Here is a 17380-nt window from a genome sequence, read left to right as displayed (position 1 = left end):
CCGTGGGGCTGGAGCTCACAAAAATCTACTAGCCTGGGGGTGAGCAGCCCCCCCCAACCCAAAAAAGGTTCTCCACCCCTGCTATACATAATGGTACAGGAGCAATGGCTACAGGAGGCTCTGACATGGCCATTCACAGCAGGAGATACTATTGAGCAGTGGCTCGCAAACTTATTTGATTGCACATACACACCAGTAGTTTATAGGGCGAGATTAGTCTAGGGCCAGGACCCTTCAAAGGCTATTAGATTTTGGGGGGTGAAGCCAAAAATTAGGGGGATTAGTGTGTGGGAGGGTGGGCATGGTGCAGGAAGGGGTGAATACTTGGACTACAGTGCAGGGGGCTCCAGGCTGCATTCAAGGGAATTGGAGCGTGGGAGGGAGTTCAGGGCAGGAGGCTGAGGTGAGAGTGCGGAGTCAGGGCAGGAGCTGGTTCAGGACTGAGGTGTGGGCTCTGCAAAGGAAATAGGATGTTGGATGGGGCTGCAGCAACAGAACAGGTAGCTCCAAGCAATCCACACTCACTTGCAGGCACTGCTCCCCACAGCTCCCACTGGCCAGGAATCACAGCCAATAGGAGCTGCAGAGGGTGGTGTCTGCAGCTGAAGGCAGCACCAGGACAGAGCTTCCCACTGAGATGCTCAGGCACAGTTACATGTGAGGGGTGGGAGGGAAGGAGAACAGCTTGAGGCCCCCCTTAGCTCAGGACCATGAGCTGCAGCCTCCAAAGCCCCCTTCTTCATCTGACCCTGCCTGTGCCACTACCCCAAGAACACATACCTCCTCCCTGCTCTGAAAGCAGAGTGGAGAGTAGCAACTGCTGGCCTGACATTACCATTCTCTGCTGCTGGTGGCGGCACTGTCTTCAGAGCTCCACTTCTAAACCTTCTCACACACCTCCAAAATACACTCTGCATCCCTCTCAAAGGGCAAGCAGGAGCATTCTCCTGTGGCCAGCTTAGTCCTAACAACTTGAAGCGTAACACACTGCAAGAACCAGGTGAACGTAAAAGAGGGGAGTCTCAGCTTACCTTCACCAACATGTCAGCCACATGCATGTTTTGAGAATCCTCGGCAAACACAGAAGTGAGTGCCTCGACATACCAGGATCCGCGCTTGGTGTTTCGCATGGCAGCTGTGCCTGAAAAGACAGTGTGTGTTAGCCCATGAGGAAAACAGAGGACAGACAGTCACAGGAAGATCCAGAGAAGGAAGTCTCTAGAGGACACAGACAGGGAAACTGCTCAAGCTCAGAGGAGAGCCACCACTGTTAATAGCCTCATGGGCAGGAAGACACCTCCACGGGTCCCTCCCTGATACCTTTCAGACAGGCATAGCCACAGATCATGTCAGAACATGTGGGCAATCGCAGCCTGGGATTCTCCTCCTTATTGGCATCACTCTCCTCACAGCCTGGAGAGTCAGAGCGCTCTTTCCCATCCTTCTGATCCACTCCTCGGTCTGTCTCATCTGGAGGAGGGAGGGGAAAAAAAACAGAGAAAGAAATTACTCCTAACCCTCCCTTATATTCCCCCAATCACCGAACTCCATCTGCTTGTCTAGTACTGGCTTCCTTTGTCCAAGACCCCCTGTGACAGCTCTTAATGCAAAAATATTCTCTACAGCTGCTGAATTTTTGTATATGTATCTTATCAAATTTCAACAGAAAATCTTTTTTTCCTTGCCTACCACATTTAAACTCCTCTTTCCTTCTACATTTGGTCTTCTACGATTACTGGAAGCAATAGTAACAGTTAATACAGAGCCAACACTTCCACAGCTAATTTAGTATCACTGATGTAGTATCACCATCTCTTATTCACTGTCTATACATTACAGTATAGCATAGCTTTATAATCACTGAGCATGTGGGTGTGTTGGGATTTGGAATTTTGGCCAGGTTTTAAGGAGTGTGATGCCACTTCCCAACTAAAGCCCCAAATCTTCCCTACAATCCTAGGATAGCAATGTTTCTGCTAACATAGCAGTTCACATGTCAAGTACTGCAACAGAATCCATTTAAACCTATTCGTTTTCACTGAGATGAAAATTGGGAACCCCTGCACTGTCCAGCTGCACTTCTGGATGGATTCTCTGTACAGCCATGAAGATTAGAAACATTTAAAAATTAGAGCCTCAATACTGCATGAATAGGAGGAGATACCACAATGTGCTAGTGTATACCTCACTGCAATGAACCGACCCCGTCCAATCAGACCAGAGATGACAGATGTTTTGCATTCCTCTCCACCCTCTACTCAACTAAAGGTGACTTTGACAAGAAAAAAAAAGTGGTTCTTTTTTAGTTCTTTATAATGTATGAAGACTGAAAGGGCATGGGTTTTCCATTCAATGTTTTTCCCCCCTCCCGCATTCCCTTAGAAATTTCAGGGACAGAGAGTCTGGTATCTTCAGTTCTTTTTGCTAGAAGATTCAGATCTGAACTGCAAAGTCTCTTAGCTCTTAATCTGAAAGGACATGGAGAGGAGAGCATAAGAACAGAGATCTGAATCAATTCAAGATTGATTTAGTCCAGTGTCCTGAAAGTAGCCAACTCCAGCTACTTCAAAGGAAAGAGTAAGAACATTGCAGCAGGTAGATGGGGAAGGGGAGATAAAGCTTCCCCTACACTGGGTCTCATGTAGCTGTCAAGCTAGTTTAAGTATGCTTAATATCCCTTCCAGAATTTGGTAACATTAGTTGAGAAATGAACATTCTTATTGATACTCATGATAACCAGACTCCTCCTGGATTTTTGCCACAATGACTTCCAGCAACAGAGCTCCAAAATCCAAAAAAAGTATTTATTGTGTGAAATTTCACACCTTTTAAAGCACTTAACTTTCCCTTTGTCCTTCTGTTACAAAAGAGAACAGAATTGCTCATTTTATCTTTTGCAGACCAGTCACTGCACAGGCTTATCATATGCCCTTTATCTCCAATCTTTATAGTCCCTTCATAACAAGAGTGTCTCTCATTGCTCTGCTCTGAACCCCTCAAAAGCTGCAATATCCTTTTGGAGATGGGATGACCAGCGCTGAACACAGTATCCAGATGAGACTAAACCAATGATTTATACAGATGCATTATAATGCACTCTGTATCATTCTACATCCCATTCTTTATACATCCTAGCATTTTGTTTCTCCTCCCTTTTTTCTTTTTAAACCACAGCTTCACACAGAGTAAAGTTCATTATTGAACTATCTATAATGCTGCCTAGGCCCCTTCTCTGAATTGACATAGTTAATTTAGACTGCTACCAGGCTTATAAGTAATTTAAATTTTTTCCTCCAACATGCATTAGTTAGTATTATCAACACTGAAATTCATTTGCTATTAGGTTACCCAGTCCCCTAGCTTTTTTCCTCTCAATTATTAGTCAGGCATTTACATTAAGCAGATGTTAACAAAAAACAGAAAAATATAGAATTTTAAACTAACAAACCAGAGTCTTTTAATAACCTAAAAACCATATAGTCATCTGTAAAGATCTCCTGCAAGAACAGGTTAGATGAGATTAGATATTTCTAATGGAAAAATAAGTGAAGAGGGGAAAGAGCTGATGGACAACTTTTAAAACAAAAAGAACCTTTTAGAACTGCTTTAGACAAGAAAGACTTAGAAAAGGGTACAAGCTCTTTTTTTTTTAAATAGATTTTCAGGTAACTCAGATGTATTTTCACTTCTCTACAAGAGAGGATCTGCTGGCACAACACAGGGAATATTATTATAATCATACTAACATTTTACTGTATGAAGTTTCCACATGGATTACCATATAACTACAAGCCTTTATGATACTTTAAAAAAATCTGAGTACCTCTTTGCCTAAAGCATTCTTATTGAGGCCTACACAGAAGTTTTTATTTTAGAAATCAGGGAGATTTCCAAGTCTGATTTAAATTTACCAAATTCAAATAGCTGGCTTAAATTTTGCTCAAACATCCCAACTTTAGAAATGAACTTTCAACCCAAAATTTGTGAGGAAGTTGCAATCAATTATGAAGTGCTGCTTTGAAGCACTTGCTCCTCTTTCCCCCTTCCCCTTGCTGCCTCTTTCTGACAGAAGCAGTAAGGGGGAGGAGGGGAGGAGCGACTAGTCGTTCCCATCTATACCACTGACACAGACAGAAAGACAGCATGTTCAACAGATGCTGTAAAGAGAGAGCATCTGTGTTGGTTTGTATCATAGCATCAGGGCCAAAAAGAGACAATCACTTGGGAAGGATCTGCATGCTGAAGAGCAATATTAGAGTTACAAAAGGACCAAGAATCGGCACAGAAAAAAAATAAGTGTGATGGGGACAGCGAAGTAGAGAAAAGGAGATTACTACAAGATTAAAAGGACCCTGGAAAAGGGTTAGTAGGACAAGTAGGAGACTATAGACTTGTTGACGTAGGTGGCAGGATGTGGGGGTATATGTAATTTTATTCCTGGGAGAGTTCTGTGCCAAACAATTCATTTAAATTACAATACAGAGGTACAAGAAATGCTGTCAGAAGCAGTGCAAAGGCGTGGGGGAGTTAGGGGTAATAGAGGAGCTGATGTAGAGGGAAAGAACTTGGAGTGAACCTGGTGGGTTTTTGGTATGGTTGGGAAAAGTATATAACAGGGTTTTTTGGGGCGTTGTGCATGGAGAGAGGAGAGAAGGAGGGAAATTGTTTTGGAGTTAGGGAGCCTCCCCCATGTAGATGCTGGCTGACTCCAAGCTTCTTCCATTCAGTTAGGCATACCTGTTGCTATCCTAATACCCCCATACCTATGTGTCCCTGGTGCCTCCCCGCACCAACCTTTCTCCCCCCCCATTCCCATTCAGCCCTTGGCTTAATGCCTCTGTGCTGTCATCCCACTACTTTCTGAGCCTATGCCCCAGTCTGTCCCTCTCGCTAGCCATTCTGAACTCCAGTCTAAGACCATGTCCAGCAAGCCTCTCTGTCCTAACCTGGCTCTGTGGGTAGTATTCTCTGATGAACTTTTACTCCTGGGTAAATTTTGTGCCACTGCACAAACACGGAATTCCCTCCATGCCTCCAAAATACATTCTGCCCTCAACGTGCTGTAGAGCTGTTTTTTGCTCAGAGAGAGGTGGGGCATCAGACCAGCCTGCTGCATTTATGCTGCTGGCTGTTCTGGTGCCACAGCAGCTCTGCTGGATGAAAGGGAGAACTGCAGCATGTTGGGAGCAGAACGTATTTTCTGTGAATCCTGTCCCCCTGCAAGATATATTATTTTGTGGGGAATTCATGTTGCACAAGTGACAAGCAGTGAAAAGCAGGATGCAGTGTGTAGTTACCTCTGGCAATGAAAGGTAGAAGAGAAAGGCTCTGGATGCTCCTCCTGACAGAGCCTTTCCCACCTGCCTCTTCACTGCAAGAACTTTTGTCTACTACTACAGACCTTCACTATGGTGGGGAAAGGCTCCAGCAGTGAGACACTGCACTGATTAGAATGGGAGGCACTGCTTGGGTGTGCAAAAAGCCACACAAGGTGTACATCCTAAGGTGTACATCAGGCATGTATCTACTCACCTAAACAGTTCATCAACTACTTTATTTATAAGCATGCTAGGGGGATGTGCAGTGAATGTATCCTTCATGCTACCATGCAGACAGAGCCTATAAATGGGGAAGAGAAAGGACTTCAGGAACAAAAGGAGACAGAGAGGAAGGAAGAGACACGGAAAATGATTTGGGGACCAGAGGGGGGATAAGAGGAAACAGCTCTGACACTAGGAGAAGCCCGGTCTGGGAGCACAGGAAGGAGAAAGAGGAGACAACAGCTCCAGGACACAGGGAAAAAAGGTAGGATTTCAGGCAAGACTCAAGAGTATAGCTGCACAGGGATTACTGTATCATTATATGTACTTACTCCCCCATGCAGGCATAGCAAGAGAAAACCTTAAGTGGAAGTACCATGATAGAACTTGCATTCCCAAGGCTCCATGGGGTCTGTGATTAAATGCATACACCCCATGCAGAGTGAGAGGCACTTACAGACAACAGAGGTGGTGGCAGCGGCAGGGTAGAGGGAGGTGAATGTGGGTTCCACTTACACCTGAGAGAAGCAAAGAGGAGAGTTGACAGCAAACTGAATGGGAGGGTGTGCCACTGTGTGTGTAAACCAGAGTCCAGCTTTAATGTCGTGCCAAGTATCTGGCTGTCATGATCTCTGCATTACTCACCTCCACGACAGGCCTGAATGAAGAACATTTTGGGCTTGTTCTGGAGATTTGGGCAGTTTGCATTATCAAAGAGCCTGAAAATCTCCTGCAACTGTGAGAAGGAAGAAAAAAGAGCTAAACACATGTGCTTGGTACCTCCCTCTTCCCTCCATATGTGTATTCTCTTTCCCTTTCCATTTTCTATAATTTCCCTTTATGCTTCTTGCATAAAGTATTACACTGAGTTCCCCACCTCTACACATGTGCTTTCAAACTCCCCATCACCTGCTTGCCCTGCCAATATTCCTCCTTCCCATTACTATTTCCTAACGCTATGGAAGTGATTATTATGTAGGAAGGTACCTGCAGTAACTTGCCATCAACTCCATAGATCCCACCCTCAATGCCATGTGAGAGTAGGGCCACAATGCAGGAATCCACATCTCGGTGTGCTTGTAGCTGAGAGAACCTTTGCAATGCCTCCAGCATGTCCTGGAGAGAGAGAAACACACTCAGTGTTCCCTTCAGAAAGGGAAACAAAGGGAAGGAGCCAAATGATGCGCCTGGGGAAATTTTTTGCCACTGTGCATTCAGAATATGCACAGAAATCAAAGGTTTTTGTGCTGAATTTCCTTTTCCTTCATAGAAATAAGCTGCTGGCCACCACTAGAGGCTTCTAGACCCCACAGAGCACAGCTCAAATTGCTGGGGAGGGAGGGAGGAGGAAAAGTGCATTGGAGTATTCAGGGCAGCTGCAGTTATCAGCACACACTGAAGGAAGGAGGCAGCATGCAGGACACTCCACACAAGCCTGGGATCCAGTATCTGGCTTTTTTCTCCCTCTGGATCCCTGGACTCTGAAAGGAGAAGGGGGTGTGAGCATCTGGTCCAGGAATTGCCCAACAGCTGGACTCTAAGGCTGTGTCCAGACTCCATGCCTCCTTCGACGGAGGCATGTAGATTAGCCACATCGGAAGAGGGAAATGAAGCCGCGATTAAAATAATCGCGGCTTCATTTAAATTTAAATGGCTGCCCCGATCTGCCGATCAGCTGTTTGTCGGCAGATCGGGAGAGTCTGGACGCGATGCCCCGACAAAGAAGCCTTTCTTCATCGACACAGGTAAGCCTCGTGAAACCAGGTTTACCTGTGTCGATGAAGAAAGGCTTCTTTGTCGGGGCATCGCGTCCAGACTCTCCCGATCTGCCGACAAACAGCTGATCGGCAGATCGGGGCAGCCATTTAAATTTAAATGAAGCCGCGATTATTTTAATCGCGGCTTCATTTCCCTCTTCCGATGTGGCTAATCTACATGCCTCCGTCGAAGGAGGCATGGAGTCTGGACACAGCCTAAGGGGTAAGGGCTAGGGTGTGCATGTGAGCATCTGGGCTGGAAGGTGACCTGCAGCTGCGCTCTGGAGGGGAGGGGGCAAAGGAACAGGTACTGGGTTGTTGCAGGGGTTTCCTTAACTCTCTTCTCCTGTAGGAATTTGTGTGTACAGTTACATATATAGTTGCTGATTGTATTTATGAAAACATTATGTAATCACGCTAGCTTAAATTACCAAAATAAGTGATTTCAAAATACTATATACAGAATTTTAAAATACTGTGCACAAAAACTGTTAATTTTTTATGAAGAATTCCCCTAGGAGTAAAGTGAAACACAAATATAATTTAAGGGGAGAAGAGGAAGAACTATTCAAATAGTTTTGAACAGTACTAAAATGCTTCTATTTCATTCCTAAAGATTCCAAAACATTTTGTAGGCTCTTCACAGAAATCACTCAACCTCTGAAATTCAGATGTTGAGGGTGAGGCACAGCCATTTAAGCGGGATGAAATTCCATAGACAATTACAGTGAAAGCTGTGTTATCTGGCACTCATAGGGAACGGGGGTAGCTGGTTAATTGAATGTGCAGAACAAAGCAGCTCTGCCTCCACTCCATACTGACAAAACTGGCTCAAGGCAGACTGAGGCGGAAGGAGACTGATGATGTCAACTGGCAGTGCCAGTTGTTAGAAGCCCCACAATGGCCAGCTGGACAGGCAGGAGTCAGGCATGTGCACCTGAAGATGCGGTAGTATTGTTAACCAGCTTTGTGGCTGGGGACACAGTGTCAGGTAACAAAGCTTTCACTGTATCCTTGCATAGGGAACTTAGATTGACAAAGTATAATTTGCGAAAACTAAAGTCTGACCAGGATACTGGGACAGCTTTTGGGATAAGTGCCCACAATAATTCAGGTACTCAGATCCTAATGTTGATGAACATGGCAGAACTGTTTACAATGGATCAATATAACCACAGCTTTTTGGGTTTGATCTGTTATGCAGAAAATGGCTTCTGCAGCAGCACAGCACCTGTTAGTGGGCATTCATTTAGTTCAGTACTGATACAGAGGGAAGGATGCTCCTGCAAAATGAACAACATAGAACAAGTTTGCTGAGGAGACAGATGTCTACCAGTAAGACAATAGGCCTGGCAGTCAAGAGACCTGGGTTTTAAGAAAGTCTCTTACTTTACTTGCCACAAGATTTTGTATAAATCATTTTAGTTTCACAATCTACAAAGTGCATTTGTGTGCCACATACTGTGAGACTTAATCAGTGAACATCTATGAGGTTCTATGAGATCCTCAGAATGGAACAAGAGAAATGCTGATTATTTAGCCAGAACAAAATAACCCCACAACTACTACCCTTTGTTAATGTTAAGTTAAGCATGTTAGAGAAACATGTTAGGGAAAAAAAAATAGTACCATAATTTAGCGAATGTTTTTACAAACCCTGCACCCCTCTGCGAGGTATACAGAATTTTTTTTACTCACCAGGTGGTGAGCTCTCCATTGCCTCTTCTTGTGTCTAGCAGCCACCAGCCTCCAGGCGGGGGAATGCTCACCCCCCAGTTTCTGTGAAGCTGCAGGAAGGGGCAGGGGAGCGCTCATTCCCCTGCCCCTTCCTGTGGCTGCGTAGGAACCAGGCGGTGAGTGCTCCCCAGCCCAGAGGCGGGTGGTTCCTGCTCCCCCGCCCCTTCCTGCAGCTGCAGAGGAACCTGTGGGATGAGCACTCTCCCTGCCAGAGGCTGGCGGCTGCGCTGGAACCTGAGCCGTGAGTTGCTAATCCCCCCACACCGTAAATATACCCCCCAGCAAATATACCGCCGGCACAGAAAAGTCTTGTATGTTCGTGCGTGGGGTATACAAGATTTTTTTTACTCAAATAGAAAAAACCCCGGGGTATATTCGGATGAGGAGTATATTCACTAAATTATGATACAGCTGCAGTTAAAACCACCACCCTTACTACTGAAGAGCATGACAGTAGTACGGTAACATCTCTAAAGACTGAAACCTTTAACAGACCACACATTCTCCAACACAAATATGTACATGGAAATGTTAATCTTAGACTTTCCATATACAGACTTAAAACAATTTTCATATTGTTGACTTTATGCTCATTGACACCTTCTCTTACTAGGGATATTAAAACTTACTAATCAAGTAGCCAATAAAAATTCTATCGACTACTCAATTAGTTGATAAAGGAAGGCAGCCAGGACCAAACCCCACCGCCACTCTGCAATTTAAAATGCAGAAGCCAGGCAGCCTGCATCCCAGCTCCTACTGCATTTCAAATTGCACAGCTACAGTGGGGTTTGGTTCTGGATCTGGCATGAGCAGGGACTGAGCCAGGCTGCCTGCCCACCTCGCTCCTATTACATTTTAAATGCAGAGCTGCCCGTTCCCCCCAGCACCGTTCCCCCAGTACTACCTGCTTCCCCCACACTACTGCAGAGGCAGCCATACAGGCTGCTCTGGCAGTGGCCCTTATCCGCGAGGGGCCCAGTAGGGAGTTGGGACCCCCGTGGACAGGGGCCGCTGCCAGAGCAGCTTCCCCTCTGCTGGCTCCCTTCCCCCCACGCTACTGCCTCTGCAGCAACGGAAGGGAGGGAACAGGCAGCACTGCAGAGATGGTGCTCGGGGAAACCAGCTTTTAAGCCAGCTCCCCCCAGCACTGGCTCCTCCTTTTCCCCTCCTCCTTGATGCTTCCATAGCAGAAATGCGAGTAGTCGACTACTCACTTACATCCCTACCCTCACCATCACCAGCCACATCCACTGGCTGTCAGCTTGTCTCCACAGAATCTATTCCCAGACACCCATGCAATTTGCTACAACCCCACTCTCTAGGCAGCAAGAGAACCTCCTCACCTGCATAGTTTGATCATGTAGGACAGTCACTCTGTAACCAAGATGCTTGAAGAGCATCTCCAGAGCAGTGTAGTCCACATCTCCACCTGAGCGGAACTCCAGGTCCTTTTCGCTGCTGAAATGTATGTTGCTGAGCACAAGTGCTAGGCCCCGGGGCTGTGATATCAATTTATATGCCTGTCAAGAACAGAGAAGGTAAGAAATAGGTAAACACAGCTATGCAGGAGAAGAAATGAAGTCACAGGGTAATACACACCCAACTTCTTTACTGTGATGAGGTATGCAAGACCTTTGAGACACAAGAAATGCAAGAGTAACACAGAGAAATTCTCTTAGACAAGAAATGCTCTTTTCTATGTGGGGGAAATTCTTCATCATTTAAACAGGTACTGCGACATACAGACCAATGGAGAATTGGATACTTCTCCCATAGGATTTGTACAGTATACAAATTCAGATGCTGTGAATCTGGGGAGCAATTCCTCCCTTTCCAGCTGAGACAAAACTGAAGTAGCACAGTTGGTCCTGAGAGGCAGGATAGGCAGCTCCAACTCAGATGAAACAGATATGTGCATGGACTGATAAGCACATGTAACTGCAAGCATTGGCATAAAGAGGGACTGACTACAACAGCTGTCTCTAGGTATTCCAGAAGCACGTGTCTGTAGCACAGGATTATGGCACTCACCCACAGTTCTCTCAGACTCTTACTGGTGCGAGTCACATTAGGTGGAAAATGGGTGGTGATGTCTTTCAGTTACATGTGCATCAATATATATTTACAGCCCCAAAATGCATTTTTCTTCACTTAGCTTCTTTGTGGAGTGCTCTTTCTTCAGCTGACCCATCCAGAAATTCCACTTGTAGGGATTAAGGATGTAAAAAAGACTAGTTGACTAGTCGACTATCCAATAAGCATTTGCTTATAGGATAATATTTTGACTAGTCAATATCACCCCCCCTCCACCGTTGCACTTTTCAAAGGGGCAGCTGTGGAGCCCAGGGTCAGCTAGGGAGTCCCCAGCTGACCACGGGCTCCACAGCTGCCCCTTTGAAAGGTGTACAGGCGGCACAGTTTCAAAGTGGAAGCCATCTCCGCCCGTTTTAAAGGGGCAGTGGAGCCTGGGGTCACCCTAACCCTAACCCCAGCTGATCCTGGGTTCTGGGCAGCTGCCTTGGAGCCCGGGGTCAATTAAGGACTCCCTAGCTTACCCTGGGCTCCTAGGAGCATGCAGTGTAGTATGGAGCCCGGAGTCAGTGGGAGACTCAGTCCCCCGCTGACCAAGGGCTCCATGGCTTTGAAATGCACAAGAGCCCCTGCTCTTGTGCATTTCAAAGTAGGCACGCTGGATGCAGCCCGGAGTCAGCAGGACTTCACGCTGGCCCCAGCTGTATGCGGAGTTCTGCATTCTTCCCCTGAAATGTAGAAGACCCCAGCAGGTACTCTTGTACATTTCAAAGGAGGAATGAGGAAGTGCCTATCGCAGTGGTCCCCAACTTTTTGGGGCTGCTGAGTGCCTGGGGGCGGAGCTGCTCATACGCCGGTCACGCGGGGGAGGGACCACGCACACTCCCAGGGGCGGGGCCGCCCATACGCCACACGCCTGGGCTGGCACAGACCTCGCACTGCACACCCAAGGGTGGGGGCCGCGTAACCGCCATGTGCCTGGGGCCGGCACCGCCCATGCGCCCAGGGGCTGGCACCGCACATGCGCCGCGCGCCCGGGGGCAGGGCCGGCCCTGATCACTTGGGCTGGCACACAGAAATGGCCCGGCGGGCGCCATGGTGCTCGCGGGCACCACGTTGGGGGACCACTGGCCTATCGACTAGTCGAGTAACCACATTTTAACATCCTTAGTAGGGATGAAGTACTCACTCAATTCCTGCCCCATCAAATACTCACCAAATGCTGGTGAGCATGATAGAATTCTGGGGTGCATGGCTTCACCATAGTGCAAGGAGGACCATCTCCATTATCTAAGGAATGGTTCATCGGCTCTGTTTGAGAGATACAGAAATCAACAATGAAAAAAACAAAAGATTTGGTAGCAAAACATAGTTAAAATTAAACTGCTAGTTGGACACAGTATACAGGTATTACTGCTTTTACTGGTGTTTGCCCTGCACAGACAATACTTTTCATATAAAGACATTGGAGCCTATTGTTTCCTGCACAATCAATAAAATTGTTTACCAAGTTCCAATCAGTTACATCCATGCAAACCCACTGAAGATAACTAGGTTGGGGATAAGTGACAGTTTGTTTTGTCAAGCTGGGCTTTCTCCTGCTCATCCATCATCACCAGTAATAAAACTACTGCAGGCCAATTATGCCTTCAGTGACACTCACGGAATCCTACTGTTTTTAATAACTTTTGTACCAGTGTAATTAACTGGAACTGCACAACAGGGAAAAGAAACTAGATCACTCCTGAGCCATAGCGTTTCTGCAGCAGTAGAATCTTTTTAGTTATTAAAATGTGTACAACTGAATACACATAGGAAGCAGACTTCTGAAAAGAGATCATTTTAGTCACTTTTCAATGACCTGCTACAAGACTGGGATCCCATGGTCCCCACAGACTCAGCTGCCGTAACAGTGGGAACAGGCAAAATGTACTTTGTTGCAGATGGTACTGGGTGGGCAACAAAACAAAAACCAGATTGTGGTAATTTGCGGAAAAATATTAAATCTCTAAACAGTTTACTAAAAGTAGCCTATTCAAGAAATTGCTAAATATTATTCCTGAGCATCTTTCTCTCCTTTACATGTTAATCTCTCTTGTTCCAAATGCAGTGAAATATATTGGCTCAAGGCCAGTCAGATAATCACATTCTCAGGTTTTGTTTTTCTGTGATGTCACATGGTGTCACTGTTGTATCAGCTTGCTGTCAGTGTTGTGAGCAGTTTTTCTGTGAAATGTTTTTCAAAAAAGCAATAGTAATCCTGACATATAAATAATTTGATTGGTATAAGTTCTAGCAACAGTGTTTGAGTGGTTTAAACAATTACTGGGTTCTTTTAAACAACTTTTTATAATCTTTAAAACATTCTGCACCTTTCAAGGCAAAACTGTGGTGCAATTTGTTTTGATGTTGTGTGAGATATACACAGGACAACAGTATGTCAATTAGAATTTCCGCAATGCAAAGAAAGGTTTTGTTTTGTTAATTGAAAGCTTTTAATTGTTAAATTTAAGAAATAGATAGAAAAAGGTAGGATGTCTAATATAAATTGACTTTTTTCTTTTTTTTTTTTTTAAAGTAGCATGGGGGAGTCCGTCTTTCTTTCAGGGTCTAAAGTATTTGTGAGTGGGATAAAAATGCAGTAAAAATGCAGGAACAGCAGCGGGTATTACAAAGCAGAACTGAAGTGGGATTAAAAAAAATAGTCATATGCAGGTACTAGCTGGCAATACTTCCTCACAACACAATTCTTAGGGCTGACTATATTTCACATGCGCCATTCCCACAGAGTGACAGGGCATGCTCCCTTCAATCCAGCCCATGGAGGCAAAACTGGATGTTCTTTGCAGATGCTGCTCCTGGCTGGTCAATGCTAAAGTGGAACTGGGGACAAGAAATGAAAGCAGGGAACCTGTCCGTTGGTGTACCATTAAAATCAATTACCTATCCAGGCCCTAAAAGTGCACTCCGATGAAAAATGTCTAATGAAGTTTCTTTACAATAATTCACAAACAAAATTGGACTTAAATTTTAAAAAGTGTTAAGATAAGCAATGTTAACATTCAAAATATTTTTCCAATAACTTCTCCTTCCCAATAGATTAAGGGTGGCAAACCAACCATACTTACTCATAACGATATTAAGAAGAATTGTTAATGGTAAGATTAAGAGCATTTGATAGCTATATTTTAAAAGGTTTGTAATTATGTAGCTTGACTGAGCACAGATGAGATAATAATTAGACCACGTCCTTGCTAGAGTAAGTGTGATTTTTCACATCTTCCTTTACATAGAATTGCTAGTATACTTAACATGATATTGCTTACATAACAAAAGTAACATCTTATATGTTGGAAGATGTAAATAAGAGATACAAAACCACGCAATAATAAATAAGACCTCTTCTTTCTCTGAGAAGACCAGGATAGGGTGACATGGCAATATGAGCCAGCAACTGCAAAACCAGCAGGAAAAATGCAGAAGTTGGGCAATCAAAGCTTATATGACTTACTTAAAAATGAAAGAGCAGTGCTAAAATCTGACAGGCTAAAGATTACTTTAATCTGTAATGTCGAAATGTAATGCCGAACCAGACCGGAAACTGGGAAAAAATGGGACTGAGGGACCAGGCCAAGGGATGAGAGAAGGCAATGTCTATTATGCAAGACAGAAGAACTTCCCCGTGCCCCAAAATGTGGTAACATTTGGCCCCATTTACTAATTCTGTCTTGTCAGTTATTTGTTTGGCATAAATTTATGTCCCGATATAAGTGACTATTAGAATGTCTGAAACTGTATTAAGAAAGGAAAAAATTGAATAAGCCTAAATTGGGTGGACATGTGACTTGTTGATCAACTTTTACCCCCTAGTATTGTCTCTTTACTCTTTCTCTCCTATGCTAGGTGGGGTAAGGAGCTAAGGGAGGCAAAACCCCTGAGTTTGGATGAGACATCCCAGAATGAAGAGCATGACAAAGACCCAGCAGGGTTGGGGCCTATGTAGGTAATAAAAAGAGAGAGTGGGGACCTATATTCCCTGTAAGGTGCATGGCCACACAGCTACACAGCAGGTTATCAAAGGCCATGCAGACATGCAGCCACAAGGGCTTGGAGAGGCAAGATAGGGGCGGGCAAGGCTGCTGTGGCAGGGAGAGGACTGTTAAGATTCCCCCACCCCCCTGCTGTAAGCCCTGGAGCAGCATGCACCCCAAATCCTGGATCCCTGCCCCACCCCCGAGACTGCTGCCCTAGCAGCACCCCACCCTTTACCCAAGTCCTGAGCCCCCTCCTACATTCCAAACTCCCCAGCCCCCACATATCACCTCCATGTAACAAAATTCATTCAGCAAACAGATGTAAAAAATAAGAAGGAACTTTGGTGGGGACTTGAGCAAGGGGACTGAAGGGATCACATTTCTTGTCAGTATTACAATTTGGGGGGAGATTTAACTCTGTCTTATTATAAATTATTAAAAATTGCCATTTGCTGCCTTTTTTATTTATTAGATCATAACTCGTTACTAGGTGATCCACAGAACTGAATCAATACAGCATGAATATACCACAAAGAGTCCATCAGGGTGAATTCGGGGACAGTCCATAAAAGAGCTAAAATTGGACCCATCCATAAAAACATTTAGATTCAGTAAAACAACATTGAGATTTACATAGGAGCCAGAGTCCCTCCCACTTGGTCCCAGGGCAAGCTCTGTGCCACAGGGCAGCTCCAGGGAGTCTACAATTCTACAGGGAGGGGAATCTGCTGGTAGGAGCTCCTTCAACCTGGTTCTGGTTGACAGGGGGGCTGCTCTTTCTCCACCTCTGTCTTTGAACTCTTCTTTTGACACCACTGCTGTGGGCACAGCAGTTACATAAGGTGAGCGTGAAGCACACATCCCTTCTTGGGCCAATGGGGGCAGGTGCCAGACAACAAGATACCCCATGCCTATCACTCCACTGGAAACATTTGAATGAATATGGGGAAGGATCAGGCCCAAGTGAGGAGGCTCCCTAGCTTGTGAGAAAAGAGGATTAGAACTACTGTTAGGGTAAGAAACTGCATGTAACAAGTTTCTTAAGAGTACAGTAAAACTCCGATGGTCCGGCATTCCTGATGGTCCGGCACCATCAGGAACCCGGAAGTACTCCAGGCAGCCAGACCATTGGAGCTGCTCTGCCCCTAGCTTCCCCGATTCAGCCGCTGCTAAAACTGACCAGTGGCTGAATCAGGGAAGCCGGGGGCAGAGCAGCTGGAGTGCTGCCGGGTAGGTCCCGTAGCACTGCCCCTTGGGACTGCGGGACCCAACCCGGCAGCACCCGAGCTGTCCCCGATTCAGCCGCTGCTGAAACTGACCAGCGGCTGACTCCAGGAAGCCCGAGACAGAGCTGCTCTGCCCCGGGGTTCCTGGAATCAGCCCCTGATCAGTTTCAGCAGCAGCTGACTTGGGTACACCTGGGACAGAGCAGCTGGGGTGCTGCCGGGTTGATCTGGCAGCACCAAGGGTTGGCGCTACCAGACCAATCAGGCAGTGCCCCAGCTGCTCTGTCCCAGGCATCTGGATTCAGCCGCTGTTGAAACTGACCAGCGGCTGACTCCAGGAAGGCCGGGGCAGAGCAGCTCTGCCTCAGGCTTCCTGGAGTCAGCCACTGATCAGTATCAGCAGCGGCTGACTTGGGGACGCCTGGGGCAGAGCAGCTGAGGTGCTGCTGGGTTGGTCCAGTAGCGCCGCTCCTCTGCACTGTGGGACCAACCCGGCAGCCCCCCAGCTGCTCTGTCCCAGGCGTCCTGATTCAGCCGCTGCTGAAACTGACCAGCAGCTGACTCCAGGAAGGCTGGGGCAGAGCAGCTCCCCTCACAGACCGGCTGCCTGATACAGAGGCAGCAGCGTGGGGTGACAGCAGCCTCCGTCTGGAGGTAGGGGGTGGTGGTGTCTGAGCTCTCGGATCCGTCGCGAGCCAGAACTGAGCCAGGCTACCTACCCACCTAGCTTCTAATACACTTTAAATACAGAGCTGCAATGGGGTAAATCCTGGACCTGGTGCAAGCCGGGACTGAGTCGGGTTGCTGGCCAGCCTGCTAAAAATGTACTGGCAGGGGGAGATTCGTATAGTCTATATCATTAACTGATAAGCTTTTGTTTATTGTTTAATCGACTACACTATTACATCCCTATTTAGAAACGTGAATCAGTCTGACTGTAGTTTGTTCAAGAACTCCCCCTAAACAGTCAGAGCTAGGACCACCAAATTTAGTAGGCAGCTTCCTTTTACCATAACTTAAAGCAAGATCGGGGTGTGGTTGTGCCAGGACAA

General features: G+C 46.1%; 1 protein-coding gene across 3 annotated transcripts in view; it reads right to left on the bottom strand.

The window, feature by feature from the left end:
• The window catches only part of CASP2 (caspase 2), a 29761-nt gene that overhangs the window by 966 nt on the left and 11415 nt on the right, over nucleotides 1-17380 (bottom strand). For all 3 annotated transcript variants that reach the window (XM_006127355.4, XM_025186806.2, XM_006127356.3), the window contains exons 5-10: nucleotides 12285-12379; nucleotides 10381-10557; nucleotides 6528-6656; nucleotides 6186-6276; nucleotides 1321-1470; nucleotides 1032-1141 (exon numbers count right to left, since the gene is read on the bottom strand). In XM_006127355.4, the coding sequence (XP_006127417.1) occupies nucleotides 1032-1141; nucleotides 1321-1470; nucleotides 6186-6276; nucleotides 6528-6656; nucleotides 10381-10557; nucleotides 12285-12379 (752 nt within the window). The remainder of the gene's footprint in view (nucleotides 1-1031; nucleotides 1142-1320; nucleotides 1471-6185; nucleotides 6277-6527; nucleotides 6657-10380; nucleotides 10558-12284; nucleotides 12380-17380) is intronic.

This window comes from Pelodiscus sinensis, chromosome 1 (assembly GCF_049634645.1).
Source record: "Pelodiscus sinensis isolate JC-2024 chromosome 1, ASM4963464v1, whole genome shotgun sequence".
Taxonomy (NCBI): domain Eukaryota; kingdom Metazoa; phylum Chordata; order Testudines; family Trionychidae; genus Pelodiscus; species Pelodiscus sinensis.
The sequence above is the reverse complement of the archived record's forward strand: the minus strand, read 5'-3'. Positions and strand labels throughout refer to the sequence as shown.